Here is a 25,327-nt window from a genome sequence, read left to right as displayed (position 1 = left end):
TTGAGCGCCTTTACCCTCCCTTACTGATCTCCAGAGCCTGTCTCCATTGCAGATGTTTGACTCCCCAATTACTCTGTCAGGGTGCATCAGATATTTCTTGGCTGGGCTCTGATAGTCACACACCTCAACATGTGTCATGTGAAATCAGAGCTAGAAGTGACCCTGGCAGGTTCGTCGTCCAGACGCTGCCCCTTATCTTCGGTCCCAATCTGGTGGTCCCAAACCACCAGGATTTGCGTCACCTAGACTTGTTAAAAATGCAAATTTCTACCGAGTCAGAAACGGAGAGGGGAGGATGGGGGGTGGGGCAGAACCCCACAACTTGCCAGTCTGACTTCGCACAGGGAGGTTCTGAGAAGCCTGCTCCCTCTCCCCCACACTTGTATCTGGGGACATAGCTCAGTCGGGTGTTTATGCTCATGTTTCTTGCCTGTCATACTTTACAGAAAGCAGAGCCATACGCATTTTTTCGCCTCTGCCTCCCAAGAGAGGCAGCTCTGAGGGTGTGTTTGGAGTGTGTGCTTCTCAGTGACTTCACTTCAAAAGAGCCAACCAATTTATGAACCATTTGCTCAGTAGAAGTTTAATGGAGAAATAGCTGTTTAAAACAATCAGAAAGAACAGCTCTTTTACAAACAAGTTATGGCAGTGACCAGTCAAAACCCCAGGCTGATGTCCTGTTCCTTTAACCCACCCCTAGAAGAGGGAAGAGGCGGGTAAGAAGGAAAGATGGGGCTGTTTAAATGTTAGCTGGAGGAATTACAAAAATACACTCTGATGCAGCAACAATGGATGTCATGAAACATGCCATGGGGGGCGTCGGAGGGAGGGAAAGACAACCAGAGGGCGTGGTTCTGCACCCCGGGAGTGGAGACTGGAGTGGAGATGGAGGCAAAGCATGCCTCAGTGCCTTGGGGAGGAAGGAATCCTGAGGCCCAGCCGGCAGGTCTGGGGCTGCAGACATGCTGTTTTGGGGATCACCCGGACACCTGGGGAGACAGAAATGATCAAAATGGCAAACCGGATAGTTTTGTTGATCCTTCAGTCCTATTTGTCCTAGTGACTGAGCAAAGGGAAGGAGGCAAAGAAAAGCTACTAACTAAATAAACAGCACCTAAAGAAACAAGAAGTGTTCCCTAAATCGCTCTACACACCTGCTTACCCTTGCCCTATTCTATATACCGGGGGTGCCAAAAAAATGTATACAAGTCAACACTGGTCAGCGTTGCTCAAGGAGTAGTTCGCCGTAATCAGAAGCGTCTGGAACCTGATGGCAACCACTTGGAGCACCTCTTGTCATTGCAGAAGTCAAACGTGCCTTGTATTCATCGTTTCTTATTGGTATATATTTAGTATTACAATTTCAATAGTTTGTTCCTTTCTCAAAATGTATATACATTTTTTGGCTCTGTGTGTGTGTATACACGTGCACACACATACATGTGTACACACACACTATTATATAAACAGACCTATTATATAGTAGACTATTACACGGTCTACTGGCACGAGTGACAGAATAAAGGGGAGGTCTGTGGGTTTGGACTTGAAAGGCTCAGGATCGGCCCTTTGCCCAGAAACACTTCTCTTATCCTTGGTCTTTGGAATCCATGCATAGTAATTCATTTGTTGAGGCTAAATCATGCCCTCACTTATGGCTCTCATATTGCAAGTGCTCTTTGAGCCTGATTTCACTAATTGCTCACCATGAATGAATCTGCTCACTTTCCACTGTCTAGAAGGGTCAAGGGCCGGGGCAGCAGAAGAGAGGAGGCAGTGTAGGGCCAGGGAAAGGGACCGGAGACCCCGGACCAGTTGTGCCATTCTCGCCTTTCTGTCTAGGACCGGCCCTGCACCCAGTGTCCCTGCTTTACATCGTGACACTTTCCGAATAGGTTTATTTAGCCCATTTCAGCGTTAGGCAGCCCCATTTTTCCCCAGTCGTATCAGCCCAGATTTGTACTGGACAGCTCAGAACAGCTCTGGCAACAGGATTTCCCCAAGATGGAGAAAACTTAAGCATGTGTAGGCTGGTTGGGGTGTGTGCAGGTGACTAAAGAGAAGGTTCAAGCCACCTGTCACGGACTCCTAAGTACACATCCATATTGGAACTTAGCAACCATGAATGTGTGGAAAAAGAAATAGACAGATGGTTGCAGAAGGAGAAACGAGAGCAATCAATAAAACCCAAATGAGCTGGTTAATGTTTCCATCAAGTTTACATCTTGAGCAAAGCAGCAGACAAAACCTAGTTACCAGTTTTGTTCCAGTGCCTCTCAGTTGGAAGCTTGGTAGAAAATGAGAAAAAACGATTGCCTGAATGGAGGCTCGAACAGTTTTCTTTCTTTCTTTTTCTTTTTTTAAATTGATTCTTGCTAATGTGACTGATTCTAAACTGTCTTTAGGTCAAGAAAATGGATGTAGTTCAGAATTAGACATGAATTTCAGTGTCCCTGAAGAGCCACCATAAAGAGGAATGTCTTTAAGATTTGAAAGAATTCAATCTGTGCTACTTCTGAAAGATTTATTGTTAGGTACTTTGCTGATACGGCGTAGGAAGAAATAGAATGCTTGTTAAGGACCCGAGAGTATGACTTTAAAAACAGTGCAGGTTAATTCAGAGCCTCCAGAGATTAGTCATTTCACTGAAATAAACACAGCAGGCTGACAACCTAAAGCACGTCTTCATATATGGCAATGGACCTCTTGCAAACAAGCCAGCCTACCTGCAAAGAGCTAACACGAGCTACCTCCATGCTGAAGGGTGAGTGCCAAAGACTAACACATGTACTCATGTACTTTAAAGGAAGATTATTAACAAGACGGCTACCTTCTGACGTACGGGATACAAAATAAAACAGCACATGTAGGCTTTTTTCTTTCATGCCTCTTAGGGGAAAGCCCCACTTGGGTAAGGTTTGGGGGATATTTTCGACCAACTGATTAGTTATTTCTGTTGAAGCACATTTCTAGACTGTTTAAGAAGAGGTATGAGGCTCTACAGTCAATCTGATTCCCATGTATGAATTAAGACACATAGGCTTGATGGATTTTTCTGAGATTTTCAGAAAATTCCACTGTGTTAGCTCCTGTGCCAGTCAAAGTTATACACAGGTTGATGGGCTGAGGAAATGTGAGTTTGTAATGACTGGGCAATAAATAAATTAAGGTCTTGGGTCAACTATAAGTTACTATATATATAGTCACAGGATGTAGAGTACAGCATAGGGAATAGAGTCAGTGGTATTGTAACAGCTACATATGATATTAGAGGGGTAATAGATTGGGGAGGGGGGGTTAGCACTTTGTGAGGGGTATAAATGTCTAACTATTACATTGTTTTGTACACCTGAAACTAATAAAAAAATAGATTAGGGTCTTTGATGTTTATTCTCTGGTATGTATTATAGGTACATGTGTAAGCATGGTCGTGGAGGTAAGAATGGACCAGAAGGGAGAGAGGAATAAGGGCAAACATGCAAACAAACAGCAAAATAAAAATGACCACCGGAAAGAAGTGAAAAGTGAGGAAAGGTGATGATCCCTTAGTCCCTATTCTAAAAGCTACTGGGCCAGTTTGACCAAATTCTCAATGCCTTGCTCAGGGATGATGCCATTGACCTCAAAGAATCTGCCCATCTGGCAAGGTGGTAGGATATACACGTGATGAGTGGAAGAAAGAAGAGCAGAAAGTGTAGTTCCTGGTCCTAACAAGAACTCCTTGACTGGGGGCGAGTGGGAAGGTTTCATGGTGTCCGTGGAATCCAGTCACCTTGAGATATAGGGGGAGAGAAGAGGATAGCCAAGCTGTCTTTGAAGGTGAAATAGGAATATCACAGCTACAGAAATCAGATTCTTTGGGAACGACTAAGGGTAGGTCCAGCAAACTGTTCTTAGAGATAAAGTCTCTGAAGAAAGGAGAACTGAATGGTTTCCAAGGCAATTGTATAGGATTGGTGTACTTAACTGTCCCCATAGTAACTAAGCTCCTGGAGAGCTATAGAGGAATTAGTTTTCTTAACCTACTACTATTATCCCCATGGTAACCAGTCTCTAAATGGCAGTGGGCAGCCTTAAGGAGCCATCCTAAAAAACCCTTTGCTCCCTAGAGAAAGGGTGGGCAGAAGGCAAGGAGGCAGGGGTGTGAATTTACCTCCCAGGCCTGCCAGGGTGCCCAGAAGCTAAACACCTTAAGCTGGTGTGGTGTGTGTGTGTATGGGGTGGGGTGGGGGTGGGGGTGGCTAATGTACTAAGACAGTTGGGTATATGCGGTTTCTTCTTGCCCCCAGCTCATTCCTGCCCAACTCACTCATGGGTTGAAGTGGACGGTGCAGCTGGGAGGGGCTCCCCTTCCGGCTACACATTACCATTCTGCTGCAGAGTGCGCCGGCGCTGGCTGGACTGCAGGCTCAGGACCAGGTATTGCCTCATAAACTCACTGAACCGCTTCTGGTTGGCTAACTTGCGGGCCGACTTGCGGGCCCCGGTGAAACCCCCGAACCTCTTCTGCAGCTGTTTCTGCTCCGTCTCTCCAGCCTCATCCATGCCGGGCTCTGTCTCTTTCTGTGCTTGAAATAGGCTCCTGATGCGGGGCATTCTCTTCAGATGCATGTCGGAGGCTCTGGGCTGGTAAAGAGCAGGTGCCGAGTGCTCTGGGTCAGCAGGGCTGAGTGGCCAGGAGCCCCTGGCCATGACCTTGGTGCACGGAGTCCAGAGAGAGCTGGCTAAGACTTTCCCTTCACACTCGAGGATGCACACCTGCGAAGACAGAGGTGGGAAGAAGGGAGAAGACTCAGGGGGGACGTCTATTAGTCCAAGGCAATGAGGAGATAAAGTCCCTCTATCGTCTACGTCTATACTAATGAGACATCTCTTTATTGAGTACTGTGCCGCAGTGTTACGTGTAGTTATTTAGGTTCATAAAATTTCAGAGTTGGAAAGAAACAGAAAATTATCTGGCCCAGTTTTACCATTTGACAAATGAAGAAACTTGGGTCTCAGAGAGGTGAGGTTAACTTACCTCAGGTGACGCGTAAGTGAATACAGAATATACGTGCACTAAAACTGCACCCTGTTAGAGCCTTGGTGGAGTTTTTGGATCCAGACACAGCTCATGATGGTCACCCATAAAGAAGAATTTTATTTTCTTCTTTTATCAGGTTTGGGGGAGGTCAGATTGGTGTAGGAAATTGGGGATGTCAAAGCATGTAGTGAAACCCGCATGGATGATTATTTTTAAGGTCACCAGGTAAAGAGCAATCCTGGTGTTAATTTTTCATCTCACATACACTAGTCATGACTGTCTGTGCATCATTTATAGAAAATGAAGTTCAAAGCCCTGTGGGATGTAGGTAGTTTGGGCAATCTGGTTCCAGGTAGGGAAGAGGGACCATCAGATAAAATCCAGTAGACCTGCCAGGCTCCTGAGAACTTCTCCTACTGCTCTCCCTCTCCAGGGGTTTCTCACATCTCATTTGGATCACCAGCCTAAGTGTGGTGTTTCCCGGACCCCTCCTGACTGTTGCTGGCCTCTGCCCCACCCTCCCATGTTCCTATCTCTGGGTCTCTTGCAAGCCTCTGCCTTCAATTTTTCTTCTTATTTGCTGTGTTGACTTCACCCCAATTTCTCTCTCTGTGTTTCTGGCCTTAGCCAGTTGAAAATCTCACTTCAACCTGACCTTACCATCACAGTCAGTGGGAAGCCACAGAGTCTTTATTAAACCTCAAAGTTTTTGTCTGCTTACCAGGCACCAAGAGTTACTGCTCTGTCTGGGGCGGCGTGGACATCAGAAGTTTGCTGTATGTGCTTGTTAGCCCCCATCTGGGGAGCAAAAACAGTCACCCAGGTGTTCAGAGTGGCACAGGTGCCTCTGCGGGCAAGGTTTGCCACCTGATTCATAATCAAGGAATGAGGTGTGCAGATAGCTTAGAGCACACACCTCCCAGGCTATTGTTCCAAGCCCTAAAAAACCTTTCCTTCCATCCTACTTTTCCTGGCAAGCCTTTGCCACCCCTGACCCTCACATTACTCCCTTTTGTCACTGCCAAGCTTCTCCAAGATTATGGTCTATACTTCTTCCTCCATCTCAGCATCTTCCACTTATTCCTCAATTTATTCCTTGAAATCTGCCTCCCACCCTCATCCACTCCACTAACTTTGCTTCTTGAGGACCACCAGTGACTTCCCACTCACCAGGTCCAATGGTCCTACGTGGCCCTCATTCCCCTTGACCTTGTGGCATTCGGCAATGTGGACCTCCTGGAAATTCTTCCTGATATTGCACTCACCTCTCAGACTATTTTTAAACTTCTTTTCATCTTTCTTATCACCCTGCCCCTCGGTGGCTCTGTTCATTTCTGTGATTTTGGCCATCACTTCTTTCAGGGCATCCCAGATCTATATATCCAGCACCTAATATCTCCTGAGCTTCAGACACTGCTCTGATCCCTCGCTAGTATCTCCATCAAAATGTCTGGCCTGCATTTTAAGTGCAATTTGTTAATTGCTCCATTCTGGGGCAGAGGCTGCCAGTTGCCCACTCTGTACCTATCTCCCCCTTCCTTACTAACAAACCCTAGTTTTCTTCCGGAAGGCAACACGTATGGTTCCCAATCTCCTTTGGAGCCAGAGGTGGCTGATGACATATAAGTGGAAGTGACCAGGTGGACCTTCTGGGAAAGGGATGGAATTAGCTGGGCAAGACATCCTTTTATCCTTCTTCCTTTTGTTCCTCCAGTTTCCTAATGTTTAGAATGTAGACATTTTGGCTCGTGTCCTCTTGAAACCATGAAGTGACTCAGAGGATGGAAATCATATGCTGGAAGCCAGATGAGGCTGGTGAAACAGAGAGGAATCTGGGCCATTGGTGGTGTGGTAGAGCTGCCATACCAGCCCTGGACTGCCTACCTCCTGCCTTCTTCATGAGGAATCAGATCTCTGTTTTAGTTAAGCTGCTGCTACTTTAGGTCTTTATTACTAGTGGGCAAATTTAATTCTTGTTTTAAAAATTTAATTTAAAAAACATTTTCAATTACAATTGACATATAATATATATGACATATAGCATATAATACAATATTATAATTATAATTATATTTATATGTAATTATTTTTTATATATAATTATATTTATATATATAATTCTGATACACTTTCCCCTACCCAAGGGTGTCCTTTTGCTTGGTCTCTCTGTCTCTCTGTGTCTCTCTCTGAATGGCACCTTGTTCCTCGCGTGACTCAGGTTTAGGGAGAGTCTGTGTACATTCCAGGCATCAAATACCCGGGATGAAAAGTGGAGTTCCTCGTGAGGATGAGAAATGGAGAGAATGAACAGAAGAAAGGAAGGAATCTGCAGCTGAAATTGCCCAGTGGCCACCCCGGGAAGTGGCCCCAATTCCTGTGACCCAGCCAAGCACTCCCTAGCATACTAGCACCAGGAGGGACCTTAGGTGACACCTGGTCCAATGAGTCCCACACCTGGGTGTGAATCCAAATCATCAGCAGAACTTTAAAAGAAACATGGAATTTCAGAACCCAGTTAAATCCCTAAAGAATAGAACTAGGGCTTAGAACTTATTTTTACAAAACTCAGTTAATTCTGAAATTTGTTCAGGTTTGGAAACCACTGATGTAGTCCGTGTTCACATGTTACAGTGAGATTCAGTAACGTGTCCAAAATGACACTGTTAGATAACCATCTAACCTGAACAAGAACTCAGATGTCTCGAATCCCATTCCAGGACGTCTCCTACTCAACGACCTCTGTGTGCTTGCGATGGGAATCGATGGAAATTAATGGGAGCATAGGATCCGATAAGACCAAAAAGTAAGGTTCTGATAGGAAAATTGCTCATTTTCAAAACTGCTGGGCCAGAGAGGAGAAAGAGCCAGAATCCAGTGGGAGTGCTGCTCTCCTTCCCTGGTAAGGAGTCCAAGGAACACCCTTTGCCAAGCCCACTGCTTGATGCCACCTGATACTCAAGCCATGGGTTTTCCGAGCATGCCTTTTCCATTTAGATTTCCTCGGAGACGCAGGCAGAAGTAATACATGGTCAGTGCCAACTCAGCAGAGATCCATAGAGAAACTACTTTTTTCACAACGGCAGTGTCACTGGATATGAAAGAATGATAGACAACTTCCATCGATGGGGAGGGCAGACTTCAGAACAATGTCAGCTGCAAAAGTGCATGTTCTTTAAGAATCGTACTAGAGTTTGCTGGGATGAAATTCTTAGCTTACACCCCTGGAGATTTTGATTCAGTAAGCCAAGGGTGGGGCCCAGGAATGTACATTTTTAGCAAGCACCCCAGGTCATTCTGAGGCTGGACTAGGAGAAATTCTGCTTTGGAACTTGCTCTGAGGAGAAAGAAGCCATCAGGTAACGCGATGGTCAGAGAATCAGTCAGAAAACGGTCACAGGGGTCTGTATTTAACCTGCTCCTGAAACACTTTGAAGAAAACCGGGTAGAACCAATTTGTAACACGTTCTTTCAGATCATAATCCTCTTGGGTTATTACTTGACAGCAGTGGGTCTCAATTGAAGGCGGTTTTGCCCCCGGGGACATTTGGCAATGTCTAGAGACATTTTTGGTAGTCCCATGGCGGATGAGTAGAGGGGATGTTGCTGCTAGCTAGAGGCCAGTGATGTAGCTAAACCTTCTGCAATGCACAGGAAGTCCCCACAACAAATAATTACCCAGCCTAAAATGGATAGACTCAGACTCAGTGGTGAGTCTGAGAAGCCGTTCCCTGCAGAGCCCAGGGGAAAGCAGGAAAGCATGGCTAGCCCTAGGAAAGCCAGTAGGACTATAGAATTTTAGAGATGAAATGGACCTTTGAGTACACCTAGTCCAATCCTTGCAGAATAAGAGCTCCAAAATGCTTGTCGAATTGTTTCAGTCCTTCAATTTACAGGAACAGGTGGAAGTTGTTAAACCTAAGGCTATTGGATCTTCTGTGAGCCCCTGGGTTTCTAAGCCCAGATGGTAATTGGATTGGGTGTCAATCAGAGAAAATGAAATTCTAGGATCAAACCAGAGGCAGAGCCTGTACCAAGACTTGACATACTATTAGATGAATTAGGTACTAAGAAAATCATCTCAACGCGTGATTTAGGAGAGGTTTTGGGGAAATATGAGGAATCCATATTCACAGCAGCATTTGTAGCACCAGATGGGCATATGAGCTTCATGGCAAACCCTCTGGTCTGAGGGACCCACCAGCCTCTTTTCAGAGATGGATTAACAGCCTACTAAGTGAGTTGGACACATTTCCACAGCCCTTATTGAGGAGAGGGCTGAGCATCTGGAAAGTCAGATTGATGCCAAATTGATCTGTAAAGCTGTGATTGTGGGGCAACTGAGCAAAGGGCCATTTGGATGTCTGGGATCAAACATTAGGGAACAGGCACTTGAGCCCATTGGAAGGAAAAGAAGCTCCTTGAGGTTGTCAAGTTTCTACTACTAAAGAATAAAACCACTTCTGACTAAGAGACATTTGGGAGCTATTTGCTTTCGGAGGTTCTGCTAGAATATCTGAGGGCCTACTTTAGTAGGCCAGCAGACGGATAGTGCAAAAGAAAAACACATAGAAAAAACTTCTACTACAAATCAACTACTGAGGGTTTTCATGTAATGAAGATAAAAAGCACTTATCAAAAGGCAGTTTCTTTTGCTATTAATAGAGTTTTAGGAAGTTTTAAATAAGTTCCCCCAGATCTTTTTTAGGGGGGTTACTTTCTTTATCTCTAAAACAACTTGGTGAATCTAGTTTTTTTTCTACTTGAGCTGATGGGGTAAGTACCACTCACAATTAGGTGAAAGCCCAGGATATTGCAATGGGTTTGGTGTGTGTCATTTACTGACCAAAATTATAGCCTAATAAAAAGCCATCCATACTTGGACCATTGACTTGGAGTGAGGATAAAGGAATTTTTGATGAAGCCAAGGGTCCAAGGGGTTCTGGGAATTGCTCAGCGTTATATAATTTGGTGACGGGATTGGGAAGGTGACCCTTGCTGAAATAACTGAGTCCCCCCATCATTTACAGAGTGGACACACTCAAGGGTTACAAGATTTGGAAATGAGATGTGGTTGTCAACATTCTAAGCATTTCATACAATTAAAATAAAATAGGTTTAAAGAGAATACAAACTAGAAACCAAACAACTAGGCAGCCAGGTCCTCTGGGGGTTTAGTGGGCACTGAGAAGGGTTTATCCCTCACTGTGAGGCTGAAACTGGCCATTTCCTAACTTGTTTCAAAGAAGTAACTAACAGTGTCATCTGGATCCCAGAGATTAAGACAGGGAAACATGCTCCACATTCTTTACCTGCTTTGAAAGACGCCAGTATAAAACTCCTGTAGCATCTGCAGTGGATGTACCTATTAGGAGACTAAAAGTCTTACAATTTTACAACTCCCTTGGGACGTTTGTTGAGTACTGCTCTGTACCACACATTGGGTTACGTATGGGGATCCCCAGAACCATCAGCAAAGGAAGCACACACCTTAGAGTGAGAAACTAGCAGAAACAAGGAACTGTCCGATTACAAAGGAGGGAGGGACTGGCTTTATTGGGGGCAGGTGGAGAATCAGCAAAGTGTTCTCATAACAGGTGAACCTTAATCAGGATTTTGAAGTAGGGAGGAGGAAGGGGCATGCGCAAGATGGCAAAGCAAACTCCTGGAGCAGTGGGAAGGCCAGGATGGGAAGGCGGGATTCCCGGGAACTGTGGGAGGTGATTGGAGCCCAGCAGGGAGCGTGTGCAGAGTGTACCTTTGGGAGTTACCTGCAGCCTGGTGAGAGCTGAAAGCCTGGATATGGGGATGGCATCTCAGAGGGAGAGAGTACATAGAGGTAAGAAGCGGTAAATCTTGGCGGTCACTATGTGTAGGGAGTGGGGGAGAAGAACAGGAGCCCAACAGAAGGCAGAAAAACAAGCGTCAGCAGGGAAGAGAGCCAGGCAATTTCACCAAGACAGGACAAGGAGAAGGGAGCCTGCAAACCCACCTGGGGATGCGGTGGTTAGGAGCTGCTGGGGACGTCCTCGAGAGAGCAGCTAAGCAGTGGCAAGCGGGTGAAAGTCGAAATTGTTCTAGAAACATGACAATGAAGGGAAGGAAAGAGCAAATGGGAGAGGGGAAAAATGCAGGAGAGAGAATGTCCCAAAGGAAAATCAGAGGTTCAATGGAAGACAGAAGAGAAGGGGCAGGAGCATAGGTGGGAGGCAAGTGGGGAGAATGAAGACAGATCCTAGAGAGAATTTGTATTTGCTGGCTGCCGTCTTCTCAGTGCACTGCAACCTAAGCTCATGATGTACAAGGGGGAGGGAGAGCTCACTAGTGCTTCACAATCAGATGTGATGTTTGTTACAAAGAGATGACTAAATCCATGAATGATTTACTTTGAAAAAAATTCGTTAAAGCAGACTCAGGATTATCCTTACAATTAAGTTCCTCATGCTTTTTTTTTTATTGAAAAATACACGTAACATCAAACTTACCATTTTAACCATGTCAAGTGTCCTGTTCTGTGGTATTAAGTATATACACAACGTTGTGCAACCACCACAACCATCCATCTCTAGGACTTTTCTATCTTCCCAAACTGAAACTCCATACCTGTGAAATACTAACTGCCCTCTTCCCCCAACCCCAGCCCCTGACAACCATCATTCTACTTCTTTCTCTCTGACTTCGACTCTTCCAGGTACCTCATATAAGTGGAATCATACAGTATCTGTCCATTTGTGTCTGACTTATTTCACTTAGCATGATGTCTTCATTCGTCTTGTTACATGCATCAGAATTCCTTCCTTATGGAGGTTGAATAATATCCCATGGTGTGTACATACCACATTTTGTTTATCCATTCATTGTTGATGGATAATTGGCTGTTTCCACCTTTTGGAGGTTGTGAATAACGCTGCTATGGACATGATGTCCAAATATCTGTTCGAGTCCTAATGCTTATTTGAGTGGGAGAGAAAGGGTTGCAGTTAAAGCTAGTGCTTCTGGAATTGTGCGTGACCTTCAGTTTGGTCTAGGCTGCAACTTGAGAACATTCACAGTGTGGCAATTATGAGATTATTGCTTAATCGACTCCTTCACTGATTTACATGTAAACTAGTTGTCTGCTCTGTTTACTAAGCCCAAGGGAAAGTGTTTTTGGATGAATTTTTATACCTCTCTGGGATACACAGAGAAGACAGGAGGGCTTTCAGTGCTCTAGCCAAACTCAGCTTTTCTCAGTTCCTTAAACGCCACTCTCCTCCCTCCTATAGGCATTTGAACATGTGCTCTCCCCTCACCACCTATCCCCATGCCTCTCTCCACTATCTGAGGTATCTGGAGCTCACACCCTTCCTCTTAACTCCCACTCATCTTTAGATCTCCTTAGAGACTTCATTTCCTCCAAAAGCCCTCTTTCCCCCTCTAGACTAGGTTGGGGTTCACCACTCTGTGCTTCCCAAATGCCCGTAATTATTCTCTCATGGAATGATTGTGGGTTCTTCTCTCCCACTGGTTGCAAGCTCCATCCATCTGCTCACCTTTGGATTCCCAGCTCTAGCCCAGTGCTTTAGCACATAGTAGGTGCTCAGAAAAACCACAAAAGATGAATGAGAGGGACAGATTAACTTTGAATGGGTTTTCTGGAGATGCTTTTCATGATGCAATAGTTATTACCGTTCAGAAAACAGGCTTAAAAACCACATTTTCAAGGGGCTGGAAAAGCTTGATGTTTGGGCCTGTGGGGGCTATGTCTGTTGATCTCAAGTACATTAGCCCAACTCAAATACTTGGTTTTTATATTTGTACACTTGCCTTAAGGAACAGTAGTTACTTCTGGTTGTTTTTAAAGGTCGAGTTTGAAACATGGCATCTTTTGAAAGAAGCTTATTTGACTGCAAAGAAAAATATTGAGTTACATTGGATTTAATAGGAGAGGAATTTCGACTGAGATAAAAACAGCTTGAAAAAACAGCTTTTTTAATGAAAAGAAATTTAATGTCGGATTTGCACCTCAAATTCAAAATTTTAAATTTAAAAGAGCGTTTAAGTGCTCATTATAGAATTATCTATAATGTTAAAAATAAAGGGCAGCATCCATGTTCAGCAGGCGGGACAATGGTTAAACAAATTATACTGTATTCATAGAGACAAATAACTTAAAATAATGTTTAATAACATGGGGAAATTCTCCTGGTGTGATATAGCAAGTGAAAAACCTAGAATTCTTTCTCTGACTGGTGGGATTGAGTGTGATTTTAATGTTCTTTTTTTATACTTCTTTAATTTGCCAAATTCTCTAAAATGAGTATGCACTATTTTAATTATAGGAACAAAATGGCAGCACGGGCAGGTCTTTATTTGAGCATGGTAAAGTGGAAAGATGACAGGGTTTGCATTTCAGAAGATGCTCAAATCTGAATCTGTTTCCTACTGACTGTGTGACCTCTGGGTGAGCCCTGAGTTTCTCATTCTGGGTCTGCTGTGGAGGAAGGAGGGAGAAGATCTGGACGCTCCTAGACCTACCTCAAGGTTGAAGCTGTCAAGAGCTGGGTGGAGCTTCTCTCTGCAGGTCAGGCAGTCCTTCTGACAGGTGCTGGACACGCTGGAGAAGAGGCTGAGCAACAGGAGGTCAGAAAGCAGGATTTTCATGGTGTAGGAGCGGGAAGCAAGATGCTAAAACACAAGGAAGGGTGGGTGGCAATTAGAACAGCCATTGTGTGGCGGCCAGTAGGAGATGGAGAACTCTCACAGGGGATGCAAGAGAAACACTCTTTGGAAGGGACAGTTCCAGGGCCTGAGATTCACCTCCCAAGAGGGAGTGGATTGTCAAGGCCACAGGGGGCCCGCTTCTGTCAGCCAGGCCTGTTGTTCGTGGGGGGTGGAGGCTAGTGTCTGGGCTCCTGGGGAGAGCGCCCTTGTGATCCTGCCACTCAGCTGGCCTCGATATGCATAAGAACTTTCAGGGAGCAAGAGGTCTCACTTTGCAAGTCACCAGTGTGTGACCTTCAGACAACCTCCCCAAGCCTCAGTTTTTGTAGCTATAAAAAGGAAATGTAGTCCTACATGGCATAGCGATGTTTCAGTCAACGGCCAATAACGTATACCAACGATGGTCCCATAAGGTAATGGAACTGACAAATTCCTGTTGCCATAATATCATCATAGTACAACAGATTACTCCTGTGTTTGTGGTGGTGCTGGTGGAAACAAACCTGCACTGCCAGTCATATAAAAGTGTAGCACATCCAATTATGTACAGTATGTAATACTTGGTGATGATAATAAAAACTGTTACTGGTTTATTTTCTTAGTATATTATACTTTTAGTCACTATCTTAGAGTGCACTCTTTCTACTTCTAAAAAAAGTTTGCTACAAAACAGTACGCAGTGTTGGGCCGGCAGCAGCCTCATACATCTCGTATTTACCATGTCTCTTGATGGCATTATTTTCTCTTGCACTTGATTTAGTCTCATGTTGTTTTGTACAGTGACATGCTGTACAGTCTTGTAGCCTAGGAGCAACGGACTATACTGTACAACCTAGATGTGTAGTGGGCTGTACCATCTAGGTTTGTGTAAGTGCACTCTTTGGTGTTCACACAACCGTAAACTCCCCAAGCGACACATTTCTCAGAACATATCCCTGGCATTCAGCAGTGCATGGCTTTAATGGTTGGTACCTGTCTTGTCACACGGCTGTGGCGAAGATAAGGAAAGTTTTGCAAAGTGACATGCAAGAGTGAGATGTCTAAAATATGAGATTTATGAATGACTCATGTACTTCATCTTATCCTCTCCAGCCTTCCCCGCCTTGGTTAAGAATGCCACCTATGCCAGCACGAGCTCTTATCTGTTTCCCCTGCGAGACGTCAAGCTAGCTTCCTGAGCACAGAGCCAACTCGTTCGTTCTCCTTGCTGTTCTATGTGAAGCACAGGCCCAGGTACCTCGAGTTATTTATTGAAATTTGAACAAAGAAACTATTCTAAGATAATAATAGCAACAGTGATTATTAGTTAGAGCAGTAGTTTATGTTCTTGATGTAGGATTGCCTGAAAGGTGTGCAGTTTTCCCTGTTCCTCTTTAAATTTCTCCTGTGATCAAGTCTCCAAAACGCTATTTCTTTGGACTGCGTCATATGGGGCCTCTTTAGAACTGTCTTTACTTGGAGGATTAAATGGGAAAAGGAAGAAGGGAACTTTCTGGAAATGTTGTGAAAGTTCTTGATTGAGGTGTAGGTCACAGGGGTGTATACATTTGCCAAAACCCATTGAATTTAAATTTAAATCTGTGCATTTCACTGTATGTAAATTTTACCTTAAGAGTTCAACAAACTAATAAAATAAACAAACAAAAACTCATAGGCACAGACAACAGTTCAGTGGTTACCAGAGGGTAAAGGGGTGAGGGGGGAGGTAGATGAGGGTGAAGGGGATCAAATATATGGTGATGGAAGGAGAACTGATCAGGGTGGTGAACACACAATGCAATATAGATGATGTGTTATAGAATTGTACACTTGAAACCTATGTAATTTTATTAACCAATGTCATCCCAATATATTTAATAGAAAAATTTAAAGAGTTCAGTGTAGAAAAACAAAATTAATTGACTTTATTGGTTATTCATCAGATTATACTGAGAATATATATAAGACTTGCTGCTCAAACGCAGTCTGCAGAACAGCAGCACCTGGGACCTTGTTAGAAATGCAGATTCTCAGGCCCTATCCCAGAGCCACTGAATCTGGACGTGCATTTTCAGCAAAATTCTTGGGCGACTCATCTACACACTCAAGTTTGAGAAGTCCTGGTAGAATATGGCTGTGACATGGAGCAAGTCTATAGAAAGAAGGGATCCTACAGTTGAAGTCACCCAATAGCCACATTGGGGGACCACCCCAGATGTTCTTGTGCATCATCCAAGCATTTCATACCAAGTGGGTGTGAACTAAAGGATGTTCAATCAGTGTTTAAGTCAAAGAGATGGCATTTGAGATGAGTTTTGAATGATGAGTAAGAGTTTGCTAAGAGCACAAAGTAGAGGGCATCTGACAGGCACAGGAAGCAGCCTTTGCACGGGCAGAGAGGAGTCAGGACCACAGCCTGTGAGGGGATGGTGAGCAGATGGTGTATGGGGGCCACCTTCCCACACTCCCTAGGGAAGCACCTGCTGGAAGAGAAGCTCAGTCCAGGTGGAACAGGGTCTTGTTTGCCATCCTACTGGGTTTGGTCTGGCTTTACCCTGCAGATGATGGGATGTCCCAGGCTAATGAAGAATGAGCACAAACACCTATAAAAATGAATATATCTCAAATGCATTTTTTCTTCTCTATCCGGAGGGTCAGTGCTTTAGTTGAGATTTATTGCCTTGGCCATTGTGATAGCCTCCTAATTAGTCCACCTAATGATCTGGGCTCCTACCAAACCATCTCCCCGAATCTGATGACGTCACTTCATACTTAAGATAATTCTGTAGCCCTCATTGGGACTTGGCACCGCTGCTGTCCTCTTCTCAAGCATCATCTCCTGTCACTCACCTTTGGATCTGCTCTAGTTCTAGTGAAGCACGTATAGTTCCCAACTCTATCAGGTCCTTAATGGCTGTGTGTCTTGGATCTTTCACTCCCTTCTGTCTAGAATATGCCTCTCCAACTCATATATATACATCATTTACATCTCAAGAATTCTCTCTCTCCCCTGGTTTGAGTTACAGGCATCTCTTCTGTGATGGCCTGGCGAAGCAGCCCAGCAGAGTGGGGAGCAAGGAAGCCTCAAGGGCCTGTCTGTCAAGCAGGCACAACAAACCTGCAGAGTGGTTGTGATTGGCCTTTTCCCATCTGCTCATCACGACAGACTGCCAGGGTTCAGATCCCAGGTCTCCCACTCCACCTCTCAGTTTCTCGTGTAAAAATGGGAGATGAGAGTACTTGTCTCCTATAACTATTAACAGGTTCATGTTTGTAAGCAGGTAAAATGGGACCTGGCACCTACCAAGGATGATATAAACGTTGATAAAAGAAAGAGCCCAGCACAAAGGCTTCACGCCATAATACTATCGTTGTCTCTCACAGGGCATTTATCACACTATACTGTACATCTGGACTGATGTGTCTCTTTCTCCCACTGGACTGTGACCTCCTGAAGGGCAGAGATCATGTTCTATGGTTCTCTGTATCTCCCGCACCCAGCACAGGGCCAGGCACGCAGAAGGTGCTCAAAACAGTTTGATAAATGGCAGTGGAGTATCTCAGGAGCCGTCTTCCTTTACCTTATCAAAGGTAGAGTTCAGGAATGTCAGGAGGATCTGCCTCATTGGGGGCCCGGGGTGCTCATGGCCCAGGAGCCACTTTAGGACACATGTCACTGGCAAAGTATCTGTGAGCTAATTGTTCAGTTAGAATTGGGAGAGATAGGAACTAGTTTTGTTCCAGAGCACGGCAAGAGGCTACCCTAAGCTGGAAGCCCATGCATGTTCTGGTAGAAGACTGGTTATGAATGGGCGTCGGGGCATGGTTTGGAATAGCGTTTTTATGCTAAGTTTGTGCGGGTCTTATAGGTGTTGGGAGACAAGCGATGGGAGCCCATCACCCCTTGCAGGTCCTTTTAAAGAGAAAATATGTCTTGAGTTCTAAACAGCCACCGTGTATACAAATGTCTTAAATTGAGGAATGCCTGACAATGTCTTTGTTTAATCTGAGAAGAGCCTTTATATTTCTTATTCTTCTAAATTTCAATCTTTCTTATCCCGAGGTATTTTTTTGTAGAATTTGTCCAGAATGGCATGGCTGTGCTCTCTATGGCCACATGATGGCAGCACCTGTATGTCACAGAAGAAAGGGAAGCAGAGGCGAATAGGGACCAGTTTCTTTCCTTCCTAACATAACATTGCCAACACATAATATCTGCATAGGCTGAGCTGATAAGTTGGGACAGATGTTAATGACATGTCCTCCGGCAGAGGCTTTTCATGAACTGCATTAACCGTGGCAACTTGCACATTCAGGAAATGTTCGGTGGATTGGCGGATATTTGTTATCTCAAATTCTCTGTAAATGAGTTTTTAGGGAGAGGTGAAGAAAGATGAGCTTCTAGGACGTGGAGTACATGGTCCATTTGGTAGCCTTCCTGCATACAAAATGAGGGCCTTCTGTGGTTTGGCACTGGGTAACCTTGTCAAATTTACTTGGTGTTGGCCTGGCCCTCCCTGCTGGTCCCACCCTTCCCTGTTCACAAGTGACTCCACCTAGTACTCAAAACCCATCCCTACTCAACACTAGTCGTTCTCCTCCGAAATTCATAGAATCCTTAAAATGGGCATAAACCACACAGTCCTATCGCACAGGTAGTTTGTGATATTTAAATGAGATTAACATAAGCGAATACTCACAATATATGTAACTATCCTTATACAAGGGGCAACATTTTGTATTTTTTGGCATTCTCCTCATAATACCTAGGACAAGTGTGTTTGAGGTTAAGTTAGATTTTGAACTTTAGTGAAAACACAATAGATGTTTTTCATTTTCAAGAAGGCTTGACAACGGCTATGTGTTTTTTATTTGTCTGTATATAAGTTAATGCCAATTAAAGTGAAGGCAAATAATTAGTTCATTCATGAGTGATTTTTATATTTAGTTTTTTTACACTCTGTGACTTGGGGCAAGTTATTTCACCTCTTGGAGCTTCAGTCTTCTCAACTGTGAAGTGAAAGTAACAACAGGTTTTTTTGTTGCTGTTGGTGGTATTTTATTGGACAATAGTGACCATCAGTAAATAAAGCCTACTGATGTTTGAATTTTTTCATGGCATGTATACTTGAATTTTCTATGGCTTGTATTTCATTTGGTGAACCAAACTCAGTTAACACTTCTATGTGCTGATACTAGTATAATAGAGCTCTGGACATCTCATATTGAATAAAGAAATGTTTCATTACCTTTTAGCTCAGTAATGACACCTCACAAATTTAATTGTGCCTCACTGTTTATAAAGATAAAATACCACTGTGTTTTAGCCTTAATCTATTTGCATGTAATCTTGCTTCCAAGGACAATATAATTAGTTGCTTATCTGTTTAGAGGATTACATATGAAGCTTTAGCCGAAGCTAAAAGTCAATTGAATTTTGTCTTATGACCTATGAGAAAGGCTATAATTTCAGTGCTTTTAGTGGAGAAGAGAAGAGGGGCAGCCTGCCTGCTAGAGGCATAGAGGTCCCCATCCTTCTCATCAACCACATGGGTAGATATTGGTTTTCACAAGTTACAAAAGATTTTCATATACATATACAGCCCCACAATCTAGGGTTAATATTACCCTCCTTTTCTGAGATGAATGTAGGTTCACAGAGGTTAAGTGACTTGCCTAACAACATCCATCTCTGCTTATAAATAGCAGAGCTGGAAGGACTTACACTCAGGTGTTTTGACTCCAAAGCGTGTGTTCTTAGAAACCATGGACTCCATACACTGGGTGTGCTTTGGGAAGGTTGGTAAGTTCTGGTGGAATCTCATTGGAATGGTCTCTTAATTTGTACTTGGTAGAAATCACATTTATTACATATAGAAGACTATGTGCCAGGCATTGTCCTATTTCCTTTATAAGCATCTACCCTATGGGGTAATTGTTGTCCCCATTTTACAGTTGAAAAGACTGAGGCTTGAAGAGGAGAAATAACTTGGAGTAGCAGAGCTGAGACTCAAACCCATCTGATTTCCAAGCTCATGCTCTTGCCAGACCTCTCAATGATGTCTGTAACTATCTATGTGCCTTCGTGTAGGTGAATTCATTCTAAGGACCTCATTTATTCTGAGGAACTCCTTTTGCCTGGAACTCTGGGCCCCCCTTCTTAATTGTTGCCTCTGCCCAGTTCATGGAGGAATTTTTCATTGCCCACTAGCACGGGGGTTTGTCTCCCACACGCCCCATTTCTTTGACCCATTGCAGACAGGACGCCTACGCTTAGCTTGTTCACCAGCTATTACCAAGGGAGGCCTCTTTAGTTTCTTTTCCTCCTCTGACTAATGCACTTATATTCAGAAAGGTCTCTTTTCTGCTCTAAATTTCCATTTGGAAGCAGGGGATGGGCATAGAGGAGATGGAGGGCAAAGCAAGTCTCCCACCCTACACAGACCAAATGTGCCTGCTGCTGGTGAGCAGTGAATGAGCAGGAGCCCTGTGTGTGGAAATCAGAGTCCTGGGTTCGAGCTCTGGCTCTGACAATAAGTGTGAGGTCTTGAGAAAGGCCCTTTCTTTCTCTGGGCCTCAGTTTCCCCTTCTCTGGAAAGAGACAGTTGGATTAGATAGTTAATATTTTTGATTTTATAAGTGGCCAGATGTTTTAGCTCTCCTGGTAAGGGGAAGCAAGAAGGAAGGAGGGAGAGAAGATGAGGGCTTCATGAAGAAGCAACTTCAATGCAGTACAGGATTGAGGCCGTAATAGCAGCCCAGCCGCGGGCACAGGAGAGGGTGTGGAGGGGCCAACCAACACATTTTGTATCAGGGCCTCCACAAAGTTGGGAAAAAAATCCCTCTTAACTTTGGTCTTCCTGATTCTGGCCCACAGGTCCAATTATACTGTCAACATAGTTCAAATAAATATTGTACATCATTTGCTTCCTTTTATAATGAAATCAGTATTTTTCCCCAAATGATGAGAAAATATGGATAAGCAGAAGAGCAGTGGCTCTAGACCGATAATCTTCAGACTTCTTTGGCTTTATACCACTAGCAATCAGTTTTGGAGCACGCATTTCCAATTGATTTATTAGGTGGGTGCAAAAGTCAATGGCTTTTTTTGCAATTTAACCTTTTAAACTGCAATTACTTTTGCACCAACCTAATAGTTATACATTGTACACATGATAAAACAGGCTAATGCGGAAATTAAGACAGATACGAAAAAGATAAAGCTTCCATGTTCTGAAGCCCAGTGGGTTGTTGGACACTCACACGTCTGTGGAGACCCCTGGTCCACAGTAGGTGACTTTGCCTGTGAGTTCTGAGGAAGCTGAGGACAGTCTGATGGGTCTGTTTTGCAGGCACCAGGTGCTGCAAAGCTCCCGTTAGGAATGCCACGCACACTTATTGGCTACATGAATGAAAGGATGAATGGGAGCCGGGTGGAGACAGGGCACGGGACAAGTGTGAGGAGAGGGGAGACTGGCTCTGAGCCATGGTGGGAAGGCCACGTGGCCATCCACCGACTTTTTCACAGATTCCTTGGAGGGAAGCTCTACACTTTACCCGCCGAGCCAGGCCCTTCAGAGCTGGTGATGCTGAGGCAGCTTCCAATATTTGAAAAATCAGAACACCACGGAAAGTCAGACTGAGTGTGATCATAGCCTATGAAGGGACATGCCCAGAAAATTGACGTGGCCCCCACACTGGTGTGCCCCAACTCTCACAGCCAGTTTGTGGTTAGAAGGAAACCTTCATGTTAGATTGTGGGAGCACCGTTAGGCATTAAAATAAAAGCATTTAGAAAACCCAGTTTTCCGAATGAGTTCCCAGCCGTTCAATCCACTGCTACTATTGTTACGATGACTCCTGTTTTGAGAGAAGGACCCAGTCAGTCCCTCCCGAGGATATCTCACGAGTAGCTCCACCCAGACCCATAACAGGTAGATTTCAAAGGTTCCTTTTCTGGCTTCAGGATCTGGGGGACTGGGGGTGAGGCTCACTGAATCATGTTGACAAAAGTGTAGAACACCCTAAACCTCACATTCCTGTGGTGTGCGTGCATGTGTGTCTTAGCATGAAATAAGCATACAGGCAAGTTCAGCTCACTACATGCCACAGCGTAGATTTCAATCAGTTAATTCCTTTGCCCTCCTTTAGTGCCTTTGTCCCGGCTGCCGCCTTTCTCTCCAAACCCTTTGACCTATCCATAGTCTACCTCCTTCCCTGCCCTGCTCGAATGGCTGGGGCAAGCGCTCCTTTCTGGGAGTCCTTCCAGCACTTGCTGTCTGAACCAGGCAATTTAGGACTCCAGCGTGGCATTGTCCTCTAATTGTTTCCCTGTGTTTGTATTGCCCCATCCCTAACCCCATTAGTTTGTAAGCACCCCTGGTCCGAAGCAGGAGATGCAGGGGAGCCAGGAAGGCTGGATTCAGTCCTCTGTTTGCCACGTCCTGAACAAATTATTTAACCTCTCGGCTTCAGTTTTCAATAGCAACATGGAGATAATGACACCACCTCGCAGGGCTGTTGCTGGGGATAATAGGTGTGAAAGCGGTTAAGATGTAAATCATTGTACGAAAGTAAAAGGCTGTTATTATCACCTCTGCTGAATCCACTGGAGCCCTCCCCCCCATGTCCCCAAACCCATGCCTCCCCTGCCTGGTGGAGTGGAGAAGAGAAATACCTGATTGATTGAACATGTAATGGCTTTGTGACAGCTCCTGTTATAGGCCCCAGAGAGCACGGGTTTAAGCCTAATCTTGCAATTACTCCCTTCATTGACAATGAAAAATCTCCAGCATTCTCTAGAGACCCGAATACTCTCAGCCTTCAGCTGATAAAGCAAGGGCTGCTGCCCCACACACAAACTGCACCCCCAGAACGACCCTAGGCTGCACCATAGCACCCTCGATGGGCAGCATATGGAACAGGGGAAGCTGCTCCTTTGACTAAGGTGGTGGTTGGGGACAGGTGTTCCAGGGACCCTGCAGAAAACTCAGCAAGCACACAGGAACACTAATCCTTTTTGTTAAAGGTATCACAGCATCGGTAGAGGCATATAGACTATTTCCCTGCCATACTTTATAAATGCAAGAAAGGAGTGTGCGTGCAGCAGCCACCCACAGGCAGTGAGAAAGAGCCGCAATTTTTTTGGGAGGTTTTGATAAGAAGCCAGGCAGTTACTTTTCCCCTCTATGTTGAAAACTCTGGTTTAGGCTTGCTGGCAAAAGCCGTGGAAAGCTCATCTTTTGTTAGTCTCATGAACAATGTTATTGGTTATAATTGGGGCAATTATGGGCTGCTCGAGGCAGCGAAACACAGATGTTGAAGCCCAGGATCAGGGTATTTGAGTCCAAAGCAGCTTGCTTTAAATAGTTCGTTTCCCGAATCATCCTGCCTTGCTTGAAATTCCCCCGCAACTTGCCCATGCTCCGAGTGCGATGGGGGAGGAGAGGATGTGTGGTGGAGGGAGGGGAAGAGAGATGCACAAAGGAAGAAGGAGAAAGAAAAGGAGGCTGAGAAAGAGCGAGAGAGAGTTTGGATGACTTCTGCATGTCATATTCCACAGGACCCCAGCAGAGACCTTTAGGTGGGAGAGATGGGCAGGAGAAGAAAAATGGAAAGAGGAGACCTCAAAACGACTGAGGGTCCGGGAGTCCAAGGTCAGCCCTGTAGAAATCTACGTGAAATTCACACACAGTGGCCACAATCGGCCATGTACTACAACCGTGTTTCCCCGAAAATAAGACCTAGCCAGACAATGAGCTTGAATGCATCTTTTGGAGCAAAAGTTAATGTAAGACCCGGTATTGTATTATATTATATATTATATTATATTATATTATATTATATTATATTATATTATATTATATTATATTATATAGACCTGGCCTTATAGTAAAATAAGACTGGGTCTTATATTAATTTTTTCTCCAAAAGACTCATTAGAACTGATGGTCCAGCTAGGTCTTATTTTCGGGGAAACACGGTACTGGTCCAGCACGACGCCCCACATCTGACTTTTCCCACATCATTCCTAACAATTTTTGTTTGGTGCATATGGGAGAAGGAGTCGCTCAGGATTAAAACCCAAATCCAAATCAAGTTTAGTGATCCGTGAACCAGCCTGAACACACTGGGAGGGAAGGAAAGAAAGGAAGTCAGCCACACAGAGAAATCACTCACAAGGGGACCAGGGGGGCTTTCCAGGGCTGCACTGAGGAAGTCTCCCCCACCCAAGCCTGCCCTTTCCCTAACCTCACTCCTACAGCCACCTTTTCTCAACAGACAGCAATGACAAAGTAGGGGCCACATCTGGGAAATCAAAACTTTTTCTCATCTCCAAGTTCGGCTCTTTCTTCTTCTGCATCTGTCTTCAGAATAAAAACCTCAAGCCTCCCCTTCCCTCCATCCAAGCATTGAAAATAAGATGAATGAAGAAATCATCTCACAGGAGGCCTGCAGCATTCATACTGGACAAAGGAGAGAGGCTGAGGAGAGAGCCCCCCCTGCCCTGCTCCCAGAGGCTCCCAGCAGATTACTAGGACTGGGGTTCGCATGCATTGCCTACCTGAGAGCTGTCAGTGGCCCGGCTCCCTCAGATGTGAGGCTCGGTTCTGAGATCTCAGCCACACCAGCATATATATCCTCCCCCCACACGCACAGCCCTCCCTTTCCCTGCCCACCTCGATGACACATACACGCGCTGACCCCCTCAAGCAAGTGAACAGCAGAAGCTACAATCCTTCCTGGCTGTCCCCCGCCCCACTGCCTCTGTGCTCAGACCTGTGACATCCCAACCTCCCCATCAGTCCATTCATTCTCAAGCCTGCTTTACCTGGACTCTGTTCAGCCAGGATCCCACAGCTGCCTTCCCCTTGCTTCCAGAAGCACGGCGAACACTGACGGGGAGCCCTGGCAAGTCAGTCAGATAAAAAGACTCCTGGTGACTGTGACGAGCAGACCCCAAGCCCCGAGTCTCCTTGAACAACCTTTTAGCCTGAGAAGTAAAGAAAAGGAAGCGAGCAGAATGAGGGGAAGCATGCATCCAGCTCCCACCGGCTCAGCAAAGCCCAGAGCTAAGCTAAGCCAAGCCCCCTCCTGCTGTCACTGCCCCACAGGCAGCAACAACTATGTCACTCTAGGCAGTGGCTCTACCTGCCATGGGCCATGTCAGGTGGCATTTCACAGGTACCCACAGCATGGCACAATGTAAAACGCTGAGACTTTCGACTCAGACTGAAGTGTCTGAAATTCTCGCTCTGCTATCAGAGCAAGGTACTTCTGTCTGCGAACCTCAGGTCCTCTTTCTGCAAAATGGGTATAACACCTCCCAGGATGGTTGTGAGTAGAAAAAGGATATTTTGTTTGTATTTGGAACACATGAGACCTTTAATAAAAGTGAATTCAGCATCCCCTCTATCCTTTTCATATTAAACAATGCCAGCTGGATCTTAAAAGCCAACATCTGTCAACATCTAGTGTCACAACAGAGTGCTTTGAAAGCTGCTGTTGTACTTCCCAATGTCACCACCAAGTGCCTTGGAGTCTTGGAAGCTGTTGAAGATGCCCCCCGGCACTCGGTATGGGGCCTCCTTCCCTTCCCTGCGGGAAGGTAGCTCAGAGGCAGCC

The 25,327-nt window shown here is 45.0% G+C and overlaps 1 protein-coding gene across 3 annotated transcripts; it reads right to left on the bottom strand.

Moving 5' to 3' along the window:
• Positions 1 to 649: 649 nt before the first annotated feature.
• PNOC (prepronociceptin) lies at positions 650 to 24,579 on the bottom strand. Of its 3 annotated transcripts, none has more exons than XM_081076966.1 (4): positions 24,534 to 24,579; positions 13,538 to 13,687; positions 4,368 to 4,758; positions 650 to 989 (listed from the first exon to the last, which is right to left on the bottom strand). In XM_081076966.1, exons 2-4 carry the CDS (start codon positions 13,661 to 13,663, stop codon positions 904 to 906), a joined length of 603 nt encoding a protein of 200 aa, XP_080933092.1. In that variant the 5' UTR covers positions 13,664 to 13,687; positions 24,534 to 24,579; the 3' UTR covers positions 650 to 903. The 3 variants fall into 3 exon arrangements, with proteins under 3 accessions (XP_080933092.1, XP_080933093.1, XP_080933091.1); XM_081076967.1 differs by lacking the exon at positions 24,534 to 24,579 and adding an exon at positions 24,267 to 24,367 and having other exon boundaries at positions 4,310 to 4,758; XM_081076965.1 differs by lacking the exon at positions 24,534 to 24,579 and adding an exon at positions 24,267 to 24,367.
• Positions 24,580 to 25,327: the final 748 nt, after the last annotated feature.

The sequence above is a fragment of the Rhinolophus hipposideros genome (genome assembly GCF_964194185.1).
Source record: "Rhinolophus hipposideros genome assembly, chromosome: 16".
NCBI lineage: Eukaryota > Metazoa > Chordata > Mammalia > Chiroptera > Rhinolophidae > Rhinolophus > Rhinolophus hipposideros.
Note: the sequence above shows the minus strand (reverse complement) of the source record. Positions and strands in the feature narration are given on the sequence as shown.